This window comes from Nyctereutes procyonoides, unplaced genomic scaffold, assembly GCF_905146905.1.
Source record: "Nyctereutes procyonoides isolate TBG_1078 unplaced genomic scaffold, NYPRO_anot_genome, whole genome shotgun sequence".
NCBI lineage: Eukaryota > Metazoa > Chordata > Mammalia > Carnivora > Canidae > Nyctereutes > Nyctereutes procyonoides.
Window position 1 is genome coordinate 46,602,630 of NW_026575131.1, and position 17,100 is coordinate 46,619,729.

General features: G+C 42.4%; 1 protein-coding gene and 1 pseudogene across 1 annotated transcript; both read left to right on the top strand.

The window, feature by feature from the left end:
* The first annotated feature begins 922 nt into the window (after positions 1-922).
* On the top strand, positions 923-6,934 carry LOC129522155 (olfactory receptor 10H3-like; annotated as a pseudogene).
* A 59-nt stretch (positions 6,935-6,993) lies between these two features.
* On the top strand, positions 6,994-15,786 carry LOC129522156 (olfactory receptor 10H3-like). The gene is made up of 2 exons (XM_055344304.1): positions 6,994-7,012; positions 14,822-15,786. Exons 1-2 carry the CDS (start codon positions 6,994-6,996, stop codon positions 15,784-15,786), a joined length of 984 nt encoding a protein of 327 aa, XP_055200279.1.
* The last annotated feature ends 1,314 nt before the right edge of the window (positions 15,787-17,100 follow it).

Genomic DNA, 17,100 nt, shown 5'->3' on the forward strand with positions numbered 1-17,100 from the left:
TCTAAATCAGCATTGGGTATTATGCTGAGTAAAGTAAGTCAATCGGAGAAGGACAAACAGTGTATGTTCTCATTCATTTGGGGAATATGAATAATAGTGAAAGGGAATATAAGGGAAGGGGGAAGAAATGTGTGGGAAATATCAGAAAGGGAGACAGAACATAAAGACTCCTAACTCTGGGAAACGAACTAGGGGTGGTGGAAGGGGAGGAGGGCGGGGGGTGGGGGTGAATGGGTGACGGGCACTGAGGGGGGCACTTGATGGGATGAGCACTGGGTGTTATTCTGTATGTTGGTAAATTGAACACCAATAAAAAATAAATTTATTAAAAAATAAAATAAAATATAATAAAATGGTAAATGACCAAAAAATACAAAAATAAATCAGCATTCTTATTTGGGGCTGAATCTGCCCTCTCCCTCCTAAAATGTTTCTATATGCCTGGGGGAACTTTTGGTTGTGACAGCTTATGGAGAGGGAAGAAATGCTCCTGGCATCTAGTGGGTGGAGGCCTGGGTGGCTGCTAAAAGTTGTCCAATCTGGCATTCTTGTGGTGCATTTGTCCCAACTGGTGAACAAATATTGATTCGTTATTATTAACTTGGCTCACAGGTTACATTAGGGTTCACTCTCTTTGTTGTGACAGATGTAGAGTGACATGTATGCGTGATTACAATATCATCCAGATTAGTTTCAGGTGCTGTATATTTCATGTGCCTAAGTAGAATTATGCTACAGTGTTCATGTGCTTTTGCTTCATTCACTCAAGACCATTTTACAGGTTTATTTATGCTGCTGTGGGTGCATTGAACCGCTGCCTAGGGCTCCAGGGTTTGCTCCAGCCCATGTGACCTGCCATCTTCCCAGTTATGGTGCCCACACAGGTTGTCCATTTCTCCACTACAGGCAAATTTACGGAACCATGATCCCTTGTGACAGATGTGAGCAATGGAGATAGATGCTGGAGCCCTGTGCTGGTGCACTTAGCAGATGAACTGTTAATTTTCCCCACCTGGATCTCACAGGCAGTGCACAAATATTGCTTTCTCCCCAGATCCTGATCAGCACTGGGCACTTTCTAATTTGGGGCATTGAATAGGTCTACACTGAATTCCCACTGCATTTCCCTTCCTTTCTCTCATTCCTTTCCAACCTCTTTTTTTTTTCTTTTTCTTTTTAATAAATTTATTTTTTAATGGTGTTCAATTTGTCAACATACAGAATAACACCCAGTGCTCATGCTGTCAAGTGCCCCCCTCAGTGCCCGCCACCCAGTCACTCCCAACCCCACCCACCTTCCCTTCCACCCCCCCGCCCAGTTCGTTTCCCAGAGTTAGGATTCTTTCATGTTCTGTCTTCCTTTCTGATATTTACCACTTATTTTTTCTCCTTTCCCCTTTATTCCCTTTCACTATTTTTTTATCGGTGTTCAATTTGCCAACATACAAAATAACACCCAGTGCTCATCCCGTCAAGTGCCCCCCTCAGTGCCCGCCACCCAGTCACCCCCACCCCCGCCCTCCTCCCCTTCCACCACCCCTAGTTCGTTTCCCAGAGTTAGGAGTCTTTATGTTCTGTCTCCCTTTCTGATATTTCCTACCCATTTCTTTTCCCTTCCCCTTTATTCCCCTTCACTATTATTTATATTCCCCAAATGAATGAGACCGTATAATGTTTGTCCTTCTCCGATTGACTTATTTCACTCAGCATAATACCCTCCAGTTCCATCCACGTCGAAGCAAATGGTGGGTATTTGTCATTTCTAATGGCTGAGTAATATTCCATTGTATACATAGACCACATCTTCTTTATCCATTCATCTTTCGATGGACACCGAGGCTCCTTGTCAATGTTACCCAGGGCAATTTACATGTTTAATGCAATCCCTATCAAAATACCATGGACTTTCTTCAGAGAGTTGGAACAAATTATTTTAAGATTTGTGTGGCATCAGAAAAAGACCCTGAAGAGCCAGGGGAATTTTAAGAAAGAAAACCATAGCTGAGGGCATCACAATGCCAGATGTCAGGTTGTACTACAAAGTTGTGGTCATCAAGACAGTGTGGTACTGGTACAAAAACAGACACATAGATCAATGGAACAGAATAGAGAATCCAGAAGTGGACCCTCAACTTTATGGTCAACTAATATTCGACAAAGGAGGAAAGACGATCCACTGGAAGAAAGACAGTCTCTTCAATAAATGGTGCTGGGAAAATTGGACATCCACATGCAGAAGAATGAAACTAGAACACTCTCTTGCACCATACACAAAGATAAACTCAAAATGGATGAAAGATCTAAATGTGAGACAAGATTCCATGAAAACCTTGAGGAGAACACAGTCAACACCCTTTTTGAACTTGGCCACAGTAACTTCTTGCAAGATACATCCACGAAAGCAAAAGAAACAAAAGCAAAAATGAACTATTGGGACTTCATCAAGATAAGAAGCTTTTGCACAGCAAAGGATACAGTCGACAGAACTCAAAGACAACCTACAGAATGGGAGAAGATATTTGCAAATGACATATCAGATAAAGGGCTAGTTTCCAAAATCTATAAAGAACTTATTAAACTCAACAGCAAAGAAACAAACAATCCAATCATGAAATGGGCAAAAGACATGAAGAGAAATCTCACAGAGGAAGACATAGACATGGCCAACATGCACATGAGAAAATGCTCTGCATCACTTGCCATCAGGGAAATACAAATCAAAACCACAATGAGATACCACCTCACACCAGTGAGAATGGGGAAAATTAACAAGGCAGGAAACCACAAATGTTGGAGAGGATGCGGAGAAAAGGGAACCCTCTTACACTGTTGGTGGGAATGTGAACTGGTGCAGCCACTCTGGAAAAGTGTGTGGAGGTTCCTCAAAGAGTTAAAAATAGACCTGCCCTATGACCCAGCAATTGCACTTCTTTTTTCTTTATACTGTGTTTTCTTTTGCCTGTGCTACACCCTCTGTGAGTTCTCTGCTCACACATTTGCTCGTTTCTGTATTGAGCTTCCTAGTTGTATAGGTAACTGGCTTCTTCTACATCACATTCCCTGGTCAATTGTGGACCATTAAAATGATCTTTCCCCACCTTTCCATCTCCTGTTAACTGGATCCAGGATATCTTTTGTTGAGCAAAAACTCTTCGTGTTGGTGTTTTTGTTCCTTCACAATCAACCAGTGTTTGTGCTTCTTAAGTTTAAGATGTCGTCTCCACTCCTAGGTCATCAAAATGATTCTCGTACACCTTCTCCTATTTTTTTATAAATTAATTTTTATTGATGTTCAATTTACCAACATACAGAATAACACCCAGTGCTCATCTCGTCAAGCGTCCCCCTCAGTGCCCGTCACCCATTCACCCCACCCCCCACCCTCCTCCCCCTCCACCACCCCTAGTTCATTTCTCAGAGTTAGGAGTCTTTATGTTCTGTCTCCCTTTCTGATATTTCCCACACATTTCTTCTCCCTTCCCTTATATTCCCTTTCACTATTATTTATATTCCCCAAATGAATGAGAACATACACTGTTTGTCCTTCTCCGATTGACTTACTTCACTCAGCATAATACCCTCCAGTTCCATCCACGTTGAAGCAAATGGTGGGTATTTGTCGTTTCCAATGGCCGAGGAATATTCCATTGTATACATAAACCACATCTTCTTTATCCATTCATCTTTCGATGGGCACCGAGGCTCCTTCCACAGTTTGGCTATTGTGGACATTGCTGCTATAAACATCGGGGTGCAGGTGTCCCGGCGTTTCATTGCATCTGAATCTTTGGGGTAAATCCCCAACAGTGCAATTGCTGGGTCATAGGGCAGGTCTATTTTTAACTCTTTGAGGAACCTCCACACAGTTTTCCAGAGTGGCTGCACCAGTTCACATTCCCACCAACAGTGTAAGAGGGTTCCCTTTTCTCCACATCCTCTCCAACATTTGTTGTTTCCTGCCTTGTTAATTTTCCCCATTCTCACTGGTGTGAGGTGGTATCTCATTGTGGTTTTGATTTGTATTTCCCTGATGGCAAGTGATGCAGAGCATTTTCTCATGTGCATGTTGGCCATGTCTATGTCTTCCTCTGTGAGATTTCTCTTCATGTCTTTTGCCCATTTCATGATTGGATTGTTTGTTTCTTTGCTGTTGAATTTAATAAGTTCTTTATAGATTTTGGAAACTAGCCCTTTATCTGATATGTCATTTGCAAATATCTTCTCCCATTCTGTAGGTTGTCTTTGTGTTTTGTTGACTGTATCCTTTGCTGTGCAAAAGCTTCTTATCTTGATGAAGTCCCAATAGTTCATTTTTGCTTTTGTTTCTTTTGCTTTTGTGGATGTATCTTGCAAGAAGTTACTGTGGCCAAGTTCAAAAAGGGTGTTGCCTGTGTTCTCCTCTAGGATTTTGATGGAATCTTGTCTCACATTTAGATCTTTCATCCATTTTGAGTTTATCTTTGTTACACCTTCTCCTATTAACTTCTCAATCCTATTTCAAATTCATTCCTGATCCTGGAATCCCTGTTTGTGTGTGGTCTTAGGCAGAAGTTCAGATTGACTTTGCTTCATGAAAGGACCAGTTTTCCCACCACAAACTCCTAGACAGTCCACCTTTCCCCTTTGATCTGTGCTCCCACCTTTATCACATGTTAAACTGTGAATCATGCAGGGGTATTTTCTGAGGTATCCAGCAGTTTGATCAGTGTCTTTGTCTGTTCCAGGGTCACACTTAAAGATGACTCTGGTGTGTATTATACACATTATGTCTATAATAGGTCTGCATACCTACCATATCATTTTTTCCCTATTGATTCCATTTTTAGAAGAGCAGTATAGTTTTGCACTGACCTTATTTTTCTGAAGGACAAGCATAAGAAGGGCATGTGATGACACTCGGTGTTATACTATATGTGGCATATTGAAATTTAATTTAAAAATAAAGAAACAAGAAAAAAAGGAATTTAAGGAAACTTTTATGAAATGTACAGTTGATTCCCTGAAACTATAAATGTAGTTGACTGATGATATAATTTGAGGAAGAAATGTCCTCATTACCATATTTACTGATGCCATCTGAGAGTATAGATTATTCTCCATGTATTCAAATCCACTTATATTTTAAGTAATGGTTAAAATTTCTGAATCTATAGGTACTGCATGTGATTGAATCCTAGATGTTTATAACAGAGGCTTCCAAAGTGTGATGGACAACTCTAGGGCCACAGAGACCCTTTCTGGGGACCATCAACTCTTCAGTTTTCCAATGAAGGTGAGGATATATTCCTCAAATGCTTAGAGGAAAACTGCAAATTGCCACAGGGTGAATGAAGGAGTAGATAAACTCTGTCTTGTGTCCCACCCAGTCAGCTTGACTGTATCCAAAACTGAATATTTTTACAGAATCTCGGTGTTAATTTCTAATATGGTAAACATGGGGAGTGAATAATGCACCCATACAAAAGTCCATTAGAGGCTCAAATTTTCTTGAGTACAAAGAAATCACCGGACCAAGTGCTTGAGAGTTGTTTCTTTCTACTTGGTGTCACTGTTGGGAATGGTATCTTACTTTATACTTAAAATTCATATTCTGAATGATTACTACTGTTGTAATTTTATGAGAAATAACCGGTTTTTGGAAGTGGATCTAATATTTGCAGCTCTGTGCTCTCTTTTGCTGTGATATGTTATGTCTTTATTCTTTTCCTTTTCTGGATGGATGAGCAGGTCTCTTCCCTTCCAATGGTTACACACCTACTTTCTCTTTCTTTCCTTATAGCACCGCTCACAGCTTTCAGTTCCATGCTAAAGAACAGCAGAGACAGTGAGTACCCTTGTCATTCTCCCTGTCCTAACACAATGCATCTAATGTTTACCCATTTCACATATTTCCTATTGTTCAAACACAATACTGTTATATAGATTCATGATCTTTCTGCTGGTCCCCTCATTCCCTCTGTGATCTCAGCAGATGCAGCATCCGTGGCTGGCCAGAACTATAGCATGGTGTCTGAATTCATCCTCGTGGGCTTCTCCACCTTCCCACAGCATCTCCTGCCTGCCTTCTTTCTGTTCTACTTGCTGATGTACCTGTTCACGCTGCTGGGGAACCTGCTCATCATGGCTACTATCTGGAGTGAGCGCAGCCTGCACACGCCCATGTACCTCTTCCTGTGTGCCCTGTCCACCTCTGAGATTCTGTTCACTGTTGCTGTCACCCCCCGCATGCTGGTTGACATGCTCTCCAACCACCGCTCCATCACCTTTGTGGCCTGTGCCACCCAGATGTTCTTCTCCTTCACGTTTGGCTTCACCCATTCCTTCTTACTCATGATCATGGGTTATGACCGCTATGTGGCCATCTGCCACCCCCTGCGATACTACATGCTCATGAGCATCCGCACCTGTGCCCGTTTGGTGTCCTGGACCTGGGCTGGTGGCTCAGTCATGGGGATGATGGTGACTCTGATAGTTTTTCACCTCACCTTCTGTGGGTCTAATGTGATCCACCATTTTGTCTGCCATGTGTTTTCCCTTTTAAAGTTGGCTTGCGGGAATGAGAATTCGTCTGTCACCTTGGGTGTGATTTTCATGTGTGTCTCAGCTCTGATGGGCTGTTTATTCCTCATCATCCTCTCATTACATCTTCATTGTGGCCGCCATATTGAGGATCCCCTCTGTTGAAGGAAGGCACAAGACCTTTTCAACCTGTGTGTCTCACCTCACTATTGTTATTGTGCACTACAGTTTTGCCTCCATTATCTACCTCAAGCCCAAGGGCTCTCATTCTATGGACAGTAACACTCTGATGGCCACCACCTATACAGTCTTCACCCCGTTTCTCAGCCCAATCATTTTTAGCCTCAGGAATAAGGAGCTCAAAAATGCCATAAAGAAAAGCTTCCAGAGAAAATTCAGTCCCCTAAACTCCTGATGGCCAGTTTGGTGGTGAGGAATATGATAGAATGGCTGGTGATAATAAAGTCTACTCCCATGGACTTTGAAAATATAGGTATCCAGGTGTTGGGGATATGCTAGGTATTTGTTTTTCTCCAATTTGTTTTCCTCTCTCTTGCATAAGATCTAGTGATCATAATCTCTTAAGATCCCATGTGATGATCTGCATCCCATACCTGTGTCTAAGACTGTGTTATCTACCTATGGGCCAGAAAGGAGCATCACATGAATGTGTATGGCCACTGATCCCAATCGTTCTCCCTGTTTGGAGAAGCAAGAGAAGACTCTGCCTCCTTCACCATAAGATAAGCAGAAATAAGCATAATAAATGCCACCTGCATTGGGGCTTTTCTTTCAGGCATTTCCAGTGTTTCATAATTACCCTTTAATATGAAAATGTACAACAAGTAAATAAATTATTTGTCTCCAGGAAGGTAGTTGACTCTGTCTAGTTCCTTCTGTCTTTGGATGTGATAGACCCTAAGAGAATGTTTCTGTCGATCTGAGTTGAGTGAAGGATGTCAGAATATGAAGCGAAGAGAAAGAGAGAGAAAGGGATTGGAGGGGGCGAGTATAGGGTAGGAGAGGGTTCAATGTTCAGATACAAAAACAGAGAATGTTAAAAGTGTGTTGCTATCTGGCATCTTCTGGAAATGCTTTTCCTTTTTTCCTCTCTCCTCCCATTACTTTCAGTAAACATTAATTTCTCATTCCTGTGTTTTACTTGAATCTATATGGGGAATGTGTTGGAGGGCACAGTGCTATCTCAAGATAGCATAAAAAGTAGTCAGGGTATGCGTACCCTCTTTAATAGATGAGAAATGTTGGTGGATGTTACACATGAATGAAGGCGTCACATGCAACTTTAGATCTGTCAGAGTCATGCTGGAGGTCAGCAAAACCACATGTCTGAACATCCAAGAAGAGGGCCTTCCATTGGTGTAGGGTCATACTCTAAGGTGTGGCCAGATATTTGGGCCACAGGCAGAAGATATTTTATCATAATAAATGTAAGAATGGCTATCACATATGAGTGCTTGCTGTTTACCAAATGTTGTGGGAAGGATTTCCTGTGTATTCGCTAAGATTCAAAATAAACTATTATTTTGGCACATTTAGATATGACCCACATCTATTACTATCCACATTTTTGAAATGCCAAAAATGCAAACCTGAGAGATTATTTGTCCCCAGCCACACTGACCTGAAGTGCTGAAGCAGGAATCTATTACAATCTGCATTTGTGTGCAGTTGGTGATCAGGAATGCACCTCTCTCAAGCGCCTGCAGAGAGAAATATGGTTGTGACTGAGAGGAGAGGGCTGTCATTAGAAGGAATAGACAACTTTCAGGGACGAGGGCAGGTACAGCCTGTGCACACAGCCCTTTCACACAGCCAGGGAGAAACACTGACTCCAGAGGAGTTACAGAGACACTTTGTCACATCAACACTGACAATGAGACCCTGGGGTTCCATTTCATTATTTTACAGTTATTGGTGTTAATGACTCATGCCAATCTGTCCTACCTGAGATGCCCTTATCAAGAACCTGTGACTATGTTCCCTTCCCTGGCCAAAGGGACTGCATGCAGATGAGATGCAGTTCAGGATCTGAGACAGGAGGTTACCCTGGATCACCCAGATGGGCCTGCTATGATTGCAAGTGTCCTTATAAAAGGAGGCAAGAAGGATCAGACACAGAGAAATAGGGGGTTGTGAACACTGAAAGGAGGGATTGCAGTAGCTGAGGTGGGAACCTTGAGCCAAGGAATGCCTGCAGACTCACCCAGCTGGGAAAACAGGAGACAAATTCTCCCCTGGATCCTCCAAAGGATGCAGCCCTGCTCACACATTGACTCACACCTGGTGACCCTGACATGGCTCTTGGCCAAAGTGGTTTATGTGCTTTGTTACAGCAGCCCTAGAAAACTGACTCCTGAAATGGCATCCTGTCATTATATGTTATGTGGTTTCATGATGAAATTCATTTCAAGCCAGATTCTTAGGCCATTCTTCTTTATGGAGAAGACTTAGGGAATTGAGATTGCTCAAGAGAAGGGCTGAGTATCTTTGGAAATCTGTCAGCAGAGGTGAAGGAGTCCCAACAGCCCGGCTGCAGGATTTGCTCATTGGCAGCAAGGTCCTCGGGTGTATAGCTGCAGGGTACCCAGCCCAGGGCCTGGGGAGCCCATCCTTCACATGTACTTATGACTCATATATGCTGAGTCCTTCACTTCTATGGAATATGTGGCAAGTTGCTAAGTTTGCCAGGAGGAAAAAAATGTAAAATCACAGCTCGTGACACTCTTAAAGCATTTTGCAGCCTTCACATGGTGTAGAGATCTTGCTATCTGCACTTCATTGTGGTTTATATGAATCAGTTTTGAATAGCATGATTACTGTACAGCACACATTGGTACTCTAGTCCCCTGTAAATCTCCCCATTAGATTGTAAGCTCCTCAGGGGCAAGGACTCTGTCTTCCTTACCATTGTAGCCAACTATGCTACTATGCTTGTTCCAATGCTACTACAATATATTACATATTATACTATGCTATAATTGTATTGTCCATCCTATAAAATGTAATATAAATTAAGTTATATATAGTATGTATTATATACCATAATACTATTGTAGTATATATAACATATAATATACCATATTAATATGGTAGATATGTTAATAAGGCATATAATATATAATATACTGCATATATTTTATTATGCTATGATATAAATTATATATCAATATACAAATATAATTAATATCATTCTATAGCACAATTGTATTATAATAGTGATAAATATATAATAATATATTGATATATATGGATATATTATGTGTATATTATTACATACATGTATATTATTACATATTATATTTGATAATCATTTATTATATTGAATTTTTATAAAACATATAATTTTATTTATTTATTTATTTATTTATTATTAATATTATTTTGAATCCTTGTTGGGAGCCTGTTTCTTCCTCTGCTTGTGTCTCTGCCTCTCTCTCAGTGTGTCTCTCATGAATAAATAAATGAAATCTTAAAAAGAAAAAGAAATCATCCAGAGAAAATTCAATCCCCTAATCTCCTGACAGCTGGAGGTAATACAATGGTGAGGAAATATGACAAAACTGCTGTGTCCCTAGAATTGTTCTATGGGCTTCAAGTATATGAAAACAGACACATCCACAGGAGATGGATGCATGCCTGATATTTGTTTTTCTCCAATTAGTTTGCCCTCCTTGCATGGGATCTTGTGGTTCTGATCTCTTGTTCTTGACCCCGTGTGATAAAGTCCATCCTATTAGCTGCATCACAGAACATATTATCTACCTGGGGACTCGAAGGCAGCATCATGTGGGTGTGTCTTGTTAATGATGCACAGGGTTCCTCTTGAATGGGCAAACAATGGAAGACTTTCCTCTCTTCCACCATAAGGATAAACAAAAATAGCATAGTATTAAATGCCACATTGGCCCTTTTCTTATCAAGCACTGTATCCAGGATTTCATAGTATTGTGTTTTAAATTATAATAAAGGATTTGTCTCATAGAACATGGTTTATTCTTTATAATTCCTCCCTGCTTTGGGAGAGATAGACCCTAAGGGAGGTTTTCTATGTTAAGAGTTTAGAAGGTGAAGGAGAGAGAGAGAAAGAGAACTAGTGGGATGGAGTCCTTTTAATTGATAGGACAGAAACTGCATACATTTGGATATGGGGCAAAATCTGGGAAAGGAATGAAGAAGGACAAGGAGGTTGGTAACAGGGCAATTTTCACAAAAGAAAAGGGAAGAGTCAACGAGAGAGGAAGGGATGGGAGATAGAAGGATAGAGACAGAAATGACAGCTGGAAGGGAGAAGGGGTTCACGCTTGCTTTAGAACTTAAAGGATGGTAAAGAGGTGTTGCTGCCTGACGTCTTATGGATATCCTTTACTCTTCCCCCCATATTACTTTCAGGAAAGCATCAATTCTCATTCCTGTGTTTTACTTGAACTTATCTGGGGCATGTATTGTGGGCACAATGATATCTCAAGATGGCACAAGAGAGGTCAAGGTTGTAGGTACCTCTATTGTGCAGATGAGATCTGTTGGTGGAGGTTACACAACACATGAAGGGAGGGGTCCCATGGAAATTTAGTTCTGGGTGACTCCGAGGCTGAGGTTTGCAAAAGCATCTGTCTGAGGATCAGGAAAGGGGGCCTTCTGTGGATCCAAACTATTACTCACAGGTGAGACCAGATATTGGAGTTGGAGGCAGACGTGTTGTTTCGTTAAGGCCACAGGCACTAGTCATCTCAGGAGCATACAAAGACTCTCTGATCAGATGGTCATTAAACAGAGACAACACATAGACCAAAATGTGTTTAATTACATCACAGAGAGGCATATGTTAATGTGGACTCTCTGGCTTGGACCAGCAGGCCAACAGGGATAGGGAAGAACTGACCACAAGGAGAGGTGGGGCTGGACTGTTTGGCCACTTCCATTGAGCAAGAGACACCAGTCTCTGAGACCCAGCTCTAAACTGCCCTTATTGTGGGAAGCCTTCCAGGGACCTTGACCTCAGGGCAGAGCCCTGGTTTCTCACTCTGGGATGCTCAGCTCTTGCCTTCCCTCTGACCCTACCTTGACCCAAGGGGTACTAATCCAGCATCTAATCCACCCCTATCTCCCCCAAGACAGAGAGTCCCTAGTCTCTAGTCCTCTGGGCAGAGAGAGAGACAGCAGGGAAGCTTGGTTGTGTTGGAGTGTTGGAGGAAGGTGTACAGGCAGCAGGTCCCTGGAGACCCTCTGATGATCTTTCTGGCCTCTCCAGACCCTGATGGCAGCCCTTGCAGGTTGGTGTCCCAGGGAGCCCCTGGGGAGCAGCCTGCTGGGAAGCTACCACAAGGTGAAAGCACACAGCATCAGTTCCAGGAGCCCTGAGGTCTGGCCCCACACCTGCCCCTGTGTGCTGCTGACAGCATCAGGCAGGAGAGCTTTTTCTATTCTTCCCTGCTGGCTGCTTCCTGGAAGAGGCAGCCCAGGCTGAGGGGGACCAGGAGGAACAGGGTAGGTGGCAATACTCAGAGTTGTGGGGAGCAAGGCCCATATCAGAATGCGGAAAGGGTTTAGGAGAAGGATCACTAGACAGGCTCTTAGATTGGGAGTCTCTTCAGGTAGTGCCTTCTGGGTCTTGGGTTCTTCACTCAACCTAGTGTCTTTTGCACCTTCTAAGTCTTCTTATTGGAGGCTGATTCTGTCCCCTAAATAATGTTTGTCCATGTGTGGAGGCTCTTTTGATTTTCACAGCTCTTGGGGAGAGATCGGATGCTACTGGCATCTAGGGGGTGGAGGCTTGAGTTGCTGCTAAAGACTGTCCAATCTGGTATTCATGTGGTGCATTTGTCCCAGTTGGTGAACTAATATAAATTCATTATTATTAACTCAGCTCACAGGTTACATTAGGATTCACGTTCTGTATTGCACTTTCTATGAGTTTTGACAGATGCAGAGTGACTTATATACACCGTTACAGCATCATCTACAATAGTTTCCAGTGCTCTGTGTTTCATGTACCCAAATGAGTTATGCTAGAGTGTTCATCTGCTTTTGCTTCATTCACTCAAGATCTTTTTACAGGTTTATTTATGCTACTGTGTGTGCATGGAACTGGTGTCTGGCACTCCAGTGTTTGCATCCAGCCCCTGTGACCTGCTCTCTTCCCTGTTAGAGTGCCCAAGTAGGCTTGTTCATAACCCCACTACAATGCTACCGAAACATCCTGTGACAGCTCCCTCAGACAGCTGTGAGCATTCAGGATAGATGGTCAGGAGCTCTGTGCTGCTACATAAGCTTGTAAAGTCTATGCTTCTCCATTCTCAGTTCTTTCCAACAGGCCCAAGGCTTAAGTGCTTTCTCCCATATTTTGACTCTCATTGTGCACTCTCTAGTCTAGGGAAATGAATGGGTCTACAGTGAAAGTCCTGGGTCATTTCCTCCACCCTCTCCTTGCCTTAAAACCATCCTTTCATGTGTCTGTGAACCTCTTCCTGTGACTTCTCTGCTCATATCCTTGTCTCATTTCTGTATTGAAGTCTCTCCTCCTTAATATAACTGGTTTCTTATTTATTCTAGATAATATTCCTTGGTCAATTTTCTGCAGTGCAAACTTCAATAACTAAATATTTCAAAGAATCTCAGTTTTATTTTTTTATAATAAATTTATTTTTTATTGGTGTTCAATTTACCAACATACAGAATAACACCCAGTGCTCATCCTGTCAAGTGCCCCCCTCAGTGCCCGTCATCCATTCACCCCCACCCCTCCACCCTCCTCCCCTTCCACCACCCCTAGTTTGTTTCCCAGAGTTAGGAGTCTTTATGTTATGTCTCCCTTTCTGATATTTCCCACACATTTCTTCTCCCTTCCCTTATATTCCCTTTCACTATTATTTATATTCCCCAAATGAATGAGAACATATAATGTTTGTCCTTCTCCGATTGACTTACTTCACTCAGCATAATACCCTCCAGTTCCATCCACGTTGAAGCAAATGGTGGGTATTTGTCGTTTCTAATGGCTGAGTAATATTCCATTGTATACATAAACCACATCAAGACTCTCCGGTTTAATAACTGACTGGAGAGTTACAACTTACTCAAACAAAAGCACTGTAAGGGGCTCAATAGTTTTTTAGCATAAAGAAATCCCGGGTCAAAATGTGTAAGAGCTGTCTTGTTATAGTTGCTATCACTAATGGTCATGTTATCTTACTTTTTCCTTAAATTGTATGTTTTGCATGATTACTATGGGTGTAATTCTACAGGACATATTATGAGTTTGGGATGTTGATCTAATTGTCATGCAGCTTGAGTTCTTTGTTTTCTCAAATATATTCCACCTTCATCCTTTTACCTTTCTAGGTAGATGATCACATCTCTTCCCTTCTGATCCTGATCATCATTTTCTGACCATCCTCAAGTACCACTCCAGGCTATCACTTCCCAGCTAATGACCAGCAAAGACAGTGAGTAAGCTTGGCTTGTTCCTGATTCTAAAATAATGCATTGTTAGTTTCCTACTTCATGTACTATTTACCAGTTTTGTGGTATATATTCTTAGCTAGCCAAAAAAGCTTCAGTTAGTTTCGGGTTGAGAAGAAGCTTTTTAAAAATCTTCAAGGAGGGGATCCCTGGGTGGCCAGTGGTTTAGCACCTGCCTTTGGTCCAGGGTCCGATACTGGAGTCCCCGGATCGAGTCCCCATATTGAGTCCCGTGTCAAGGTCCCGGCATGGACCCTGCTTCTCCCTCCTTCTGTGTCTCTGCCTCTCTCTCTCTTTCTCTGTCTATCACGAATAAATAAATTTCTAAAAAAGTCTTCAAGGGATTCCTGGATGGCTCAGTGGGTTAGCATCTGTCTTTGGCCTAGGTCATGATCCCAGGGTCCTGGGATCAAGCCCCACATCAGGCTCTGTGTTCAGGGGGGGACTTGCTTCTCCCTCTCCCTCTGCCTGCCTCTCCCTGTGTTTGTGTGCTCTCTTTCTACTCTCTTTGTCAAATAAATAAATAAATAAATAAATAAATAAATAAATAAATCTAAGAAAATCTTCAAGACATGTACATATGTCAATTAGTATGTTACATATCTAAAGCAATACAATGTTTTGTGTTAATTATATATAAATTTGTGAAATCATAAATAGACGTTGACTTTAGCAATCCGGATTGCTGCCTGAATGATATAATTACATGGAATTTCCTTTTTGGTTTATTCATGTGACTAATCACATGTAGGTTTTCTGATACTGTCTCATCCTTGTCCTTCATGGAATTAACCATGTATCTTCATATCCTTTCTGGCCTCAGCAGATGCAGCATCCGTGGCTGGCCAGAACTATAGCATGGTGTCTGACTTCATCCTCGTGGGCTTCTCCACCTTCCCACAGCATCTCCTGCCTGCCTTCTTTCTGTTCTACTTGCTGATGTACCTGTTCACGCTGCTGGGGAACCTGCTCATCATGGCTACTATCTGGAGTGAGCGCAGCCTGCACACGCCCATGTACCTCTTCCTGTGTGCCCTGTCCACCTCTGAGATTCTGTTCACTGTTGCCATCACCCCCCGCATGCTGGTTGACATGCTCTCCAGCCACCGCTCCATCACTTTTATGGACTGTGCCACCCAGATGTTCTTCTCCTTCACGTTTGGCTTCACCCATTCCTTCTTGCTCATGATCATGGGTTATGACCGCTATGTAGCCATCTGCCACCCCCTGCGCTACAACGTGCTCATGAGCACCCGCACCTGTGCCCGTTTGGTGTCCTGGACCTGGGCTGGTGGCTCAGTCATGGGGATGATGGTTACCCTGATAGTTTTTCATCTCACCTTCTGTAAGTCTAATGTGATTCATCATTTTTTCTGCCATGTGCTTTCCCTCCTAAAGTTGTCTTGTGGGAATGAGAATTCCTCTGTCACCTTGGGTGTGATTCTGGTGTGTGTCTCAGCTCTGATGGGCTGTTTATTCCTCATCATCCTCTCCTACATCTTCATCGTGGCCGCCATATTGAGGATCCCGTCTGCTGAGGGCAGGCACAAGACCTTCTCCACCTGTGTGTCCCACCTCACTATTGTTATTGTGCACTATGGTTTTGCCTCCATTATCTACCTCAAGCCCAAGGGCCCCCATTCTATGGACAGTAACACCCTGATGGCCACCACCTATACAGTCTTCACCCCGTTTCTCAGCCCAATCATTTTCAGCCTGAGGAATAAGGAGCTCAAGAATGCCATAAAGAAAAGCTTCAAGAGAAAATTCAGTCCCCTAAGTTCCTGATGGCCAGTTTGGTGACGAAGAATATGATACATGACTGGGGATATGATCATCTCCAGGGGACTGTTGTAGGTATTCAATATATGAAAATACTAAATAGGCATTGTTGGATGCATCCATAGGTGTTGGAGCAGGCTACATATTAGTTTTTCCATTTGTTTGTCCCCTCTCTCTTGCATAGGCTCTAGCAATCATCATCTCTTGTTCTTGACCCTTTGTGATGAACACCATCCCATTACCTCTTTCCAACAACGTGTTATTTCTCTATGGGCTGGTAGAAAGAGTCACATGCATGTGCGGGCATTGATGAAGAGGGTTCCTCCTCAATAGACAAGCAAGGGAGGACTCTCACCTGCCTTTACCATAACATACATAAAGGTAACATAATAATAAATGCCACCAGCACTGGGGCTTTTCTTACCAGGCACTGTGTCCAGTGTTTTTATAAATGTTCTCTGAATTACAACAAATGCAGAAAGAAAATTAACTATTTTTCTCCAAGGAGATGGTTGAATGTAATAGTTCCTTCTGCCCTTGGGACAGATAGACCTGAAGGAGGTTTCTATGTTGAACTTAGTTGAGTGATGGATGTCAGAATGTGACATGGAGAAAAGGAGAGAGATGGGGTGGCAAGGAGGGTTTAGTGCTGAGGTAAGAACATACAGAATGTTAAATGTGTGTTGCTTTCTGACATCTTATGGAATTCCTTTTCCCTTTTTCCCTACGTTGCTTTCAATAAAGTATCAATTCTCATTCCTGTGTTTTATGTAATCTATTTGGAGCATGTCTTGGAGGATACAATGCTATCTCAAGATGGCAAAAAGAGAGGTCAAGGGTGTGGGTACCCCCTTTAATAGATGAGAAATGTTGGTGGAGGTCATACAACATGTAAATGAAGGGGTCACATACAACTTTAGGTCTGTTTGACTACCATGCTGGGGTTCAGAAAACCATATGTCTCATGATCCAGGAAGGGGGACTTTTGTTGGGTAAGTTAATATTCAAAGTTGTGGCCAGATATTTGAGTTGCCGGAAAAAGACGTTTTTATAACAAAAATGTAAGAATTACTATCATATGTGAGTGCCTGCTGCTTGCCAAATGTAGGAAAGGTTTCCTATGCATTCATTCTTCTAAGACCCAAAATAAAGTATTACTTTTCCACGTTTATTACCCACATCTATTACTTCTCACATTTTTTTGAGAGAGTGAGAGAGAGAGAAAGAGAGTGAGCAGGATGGGGAGAGGGAGAAGGAGAGAGAGAATCTCAAGCAGACCCTATGTGGTGCTCGATCCCAGGACCCTAAGATCGTGACCTG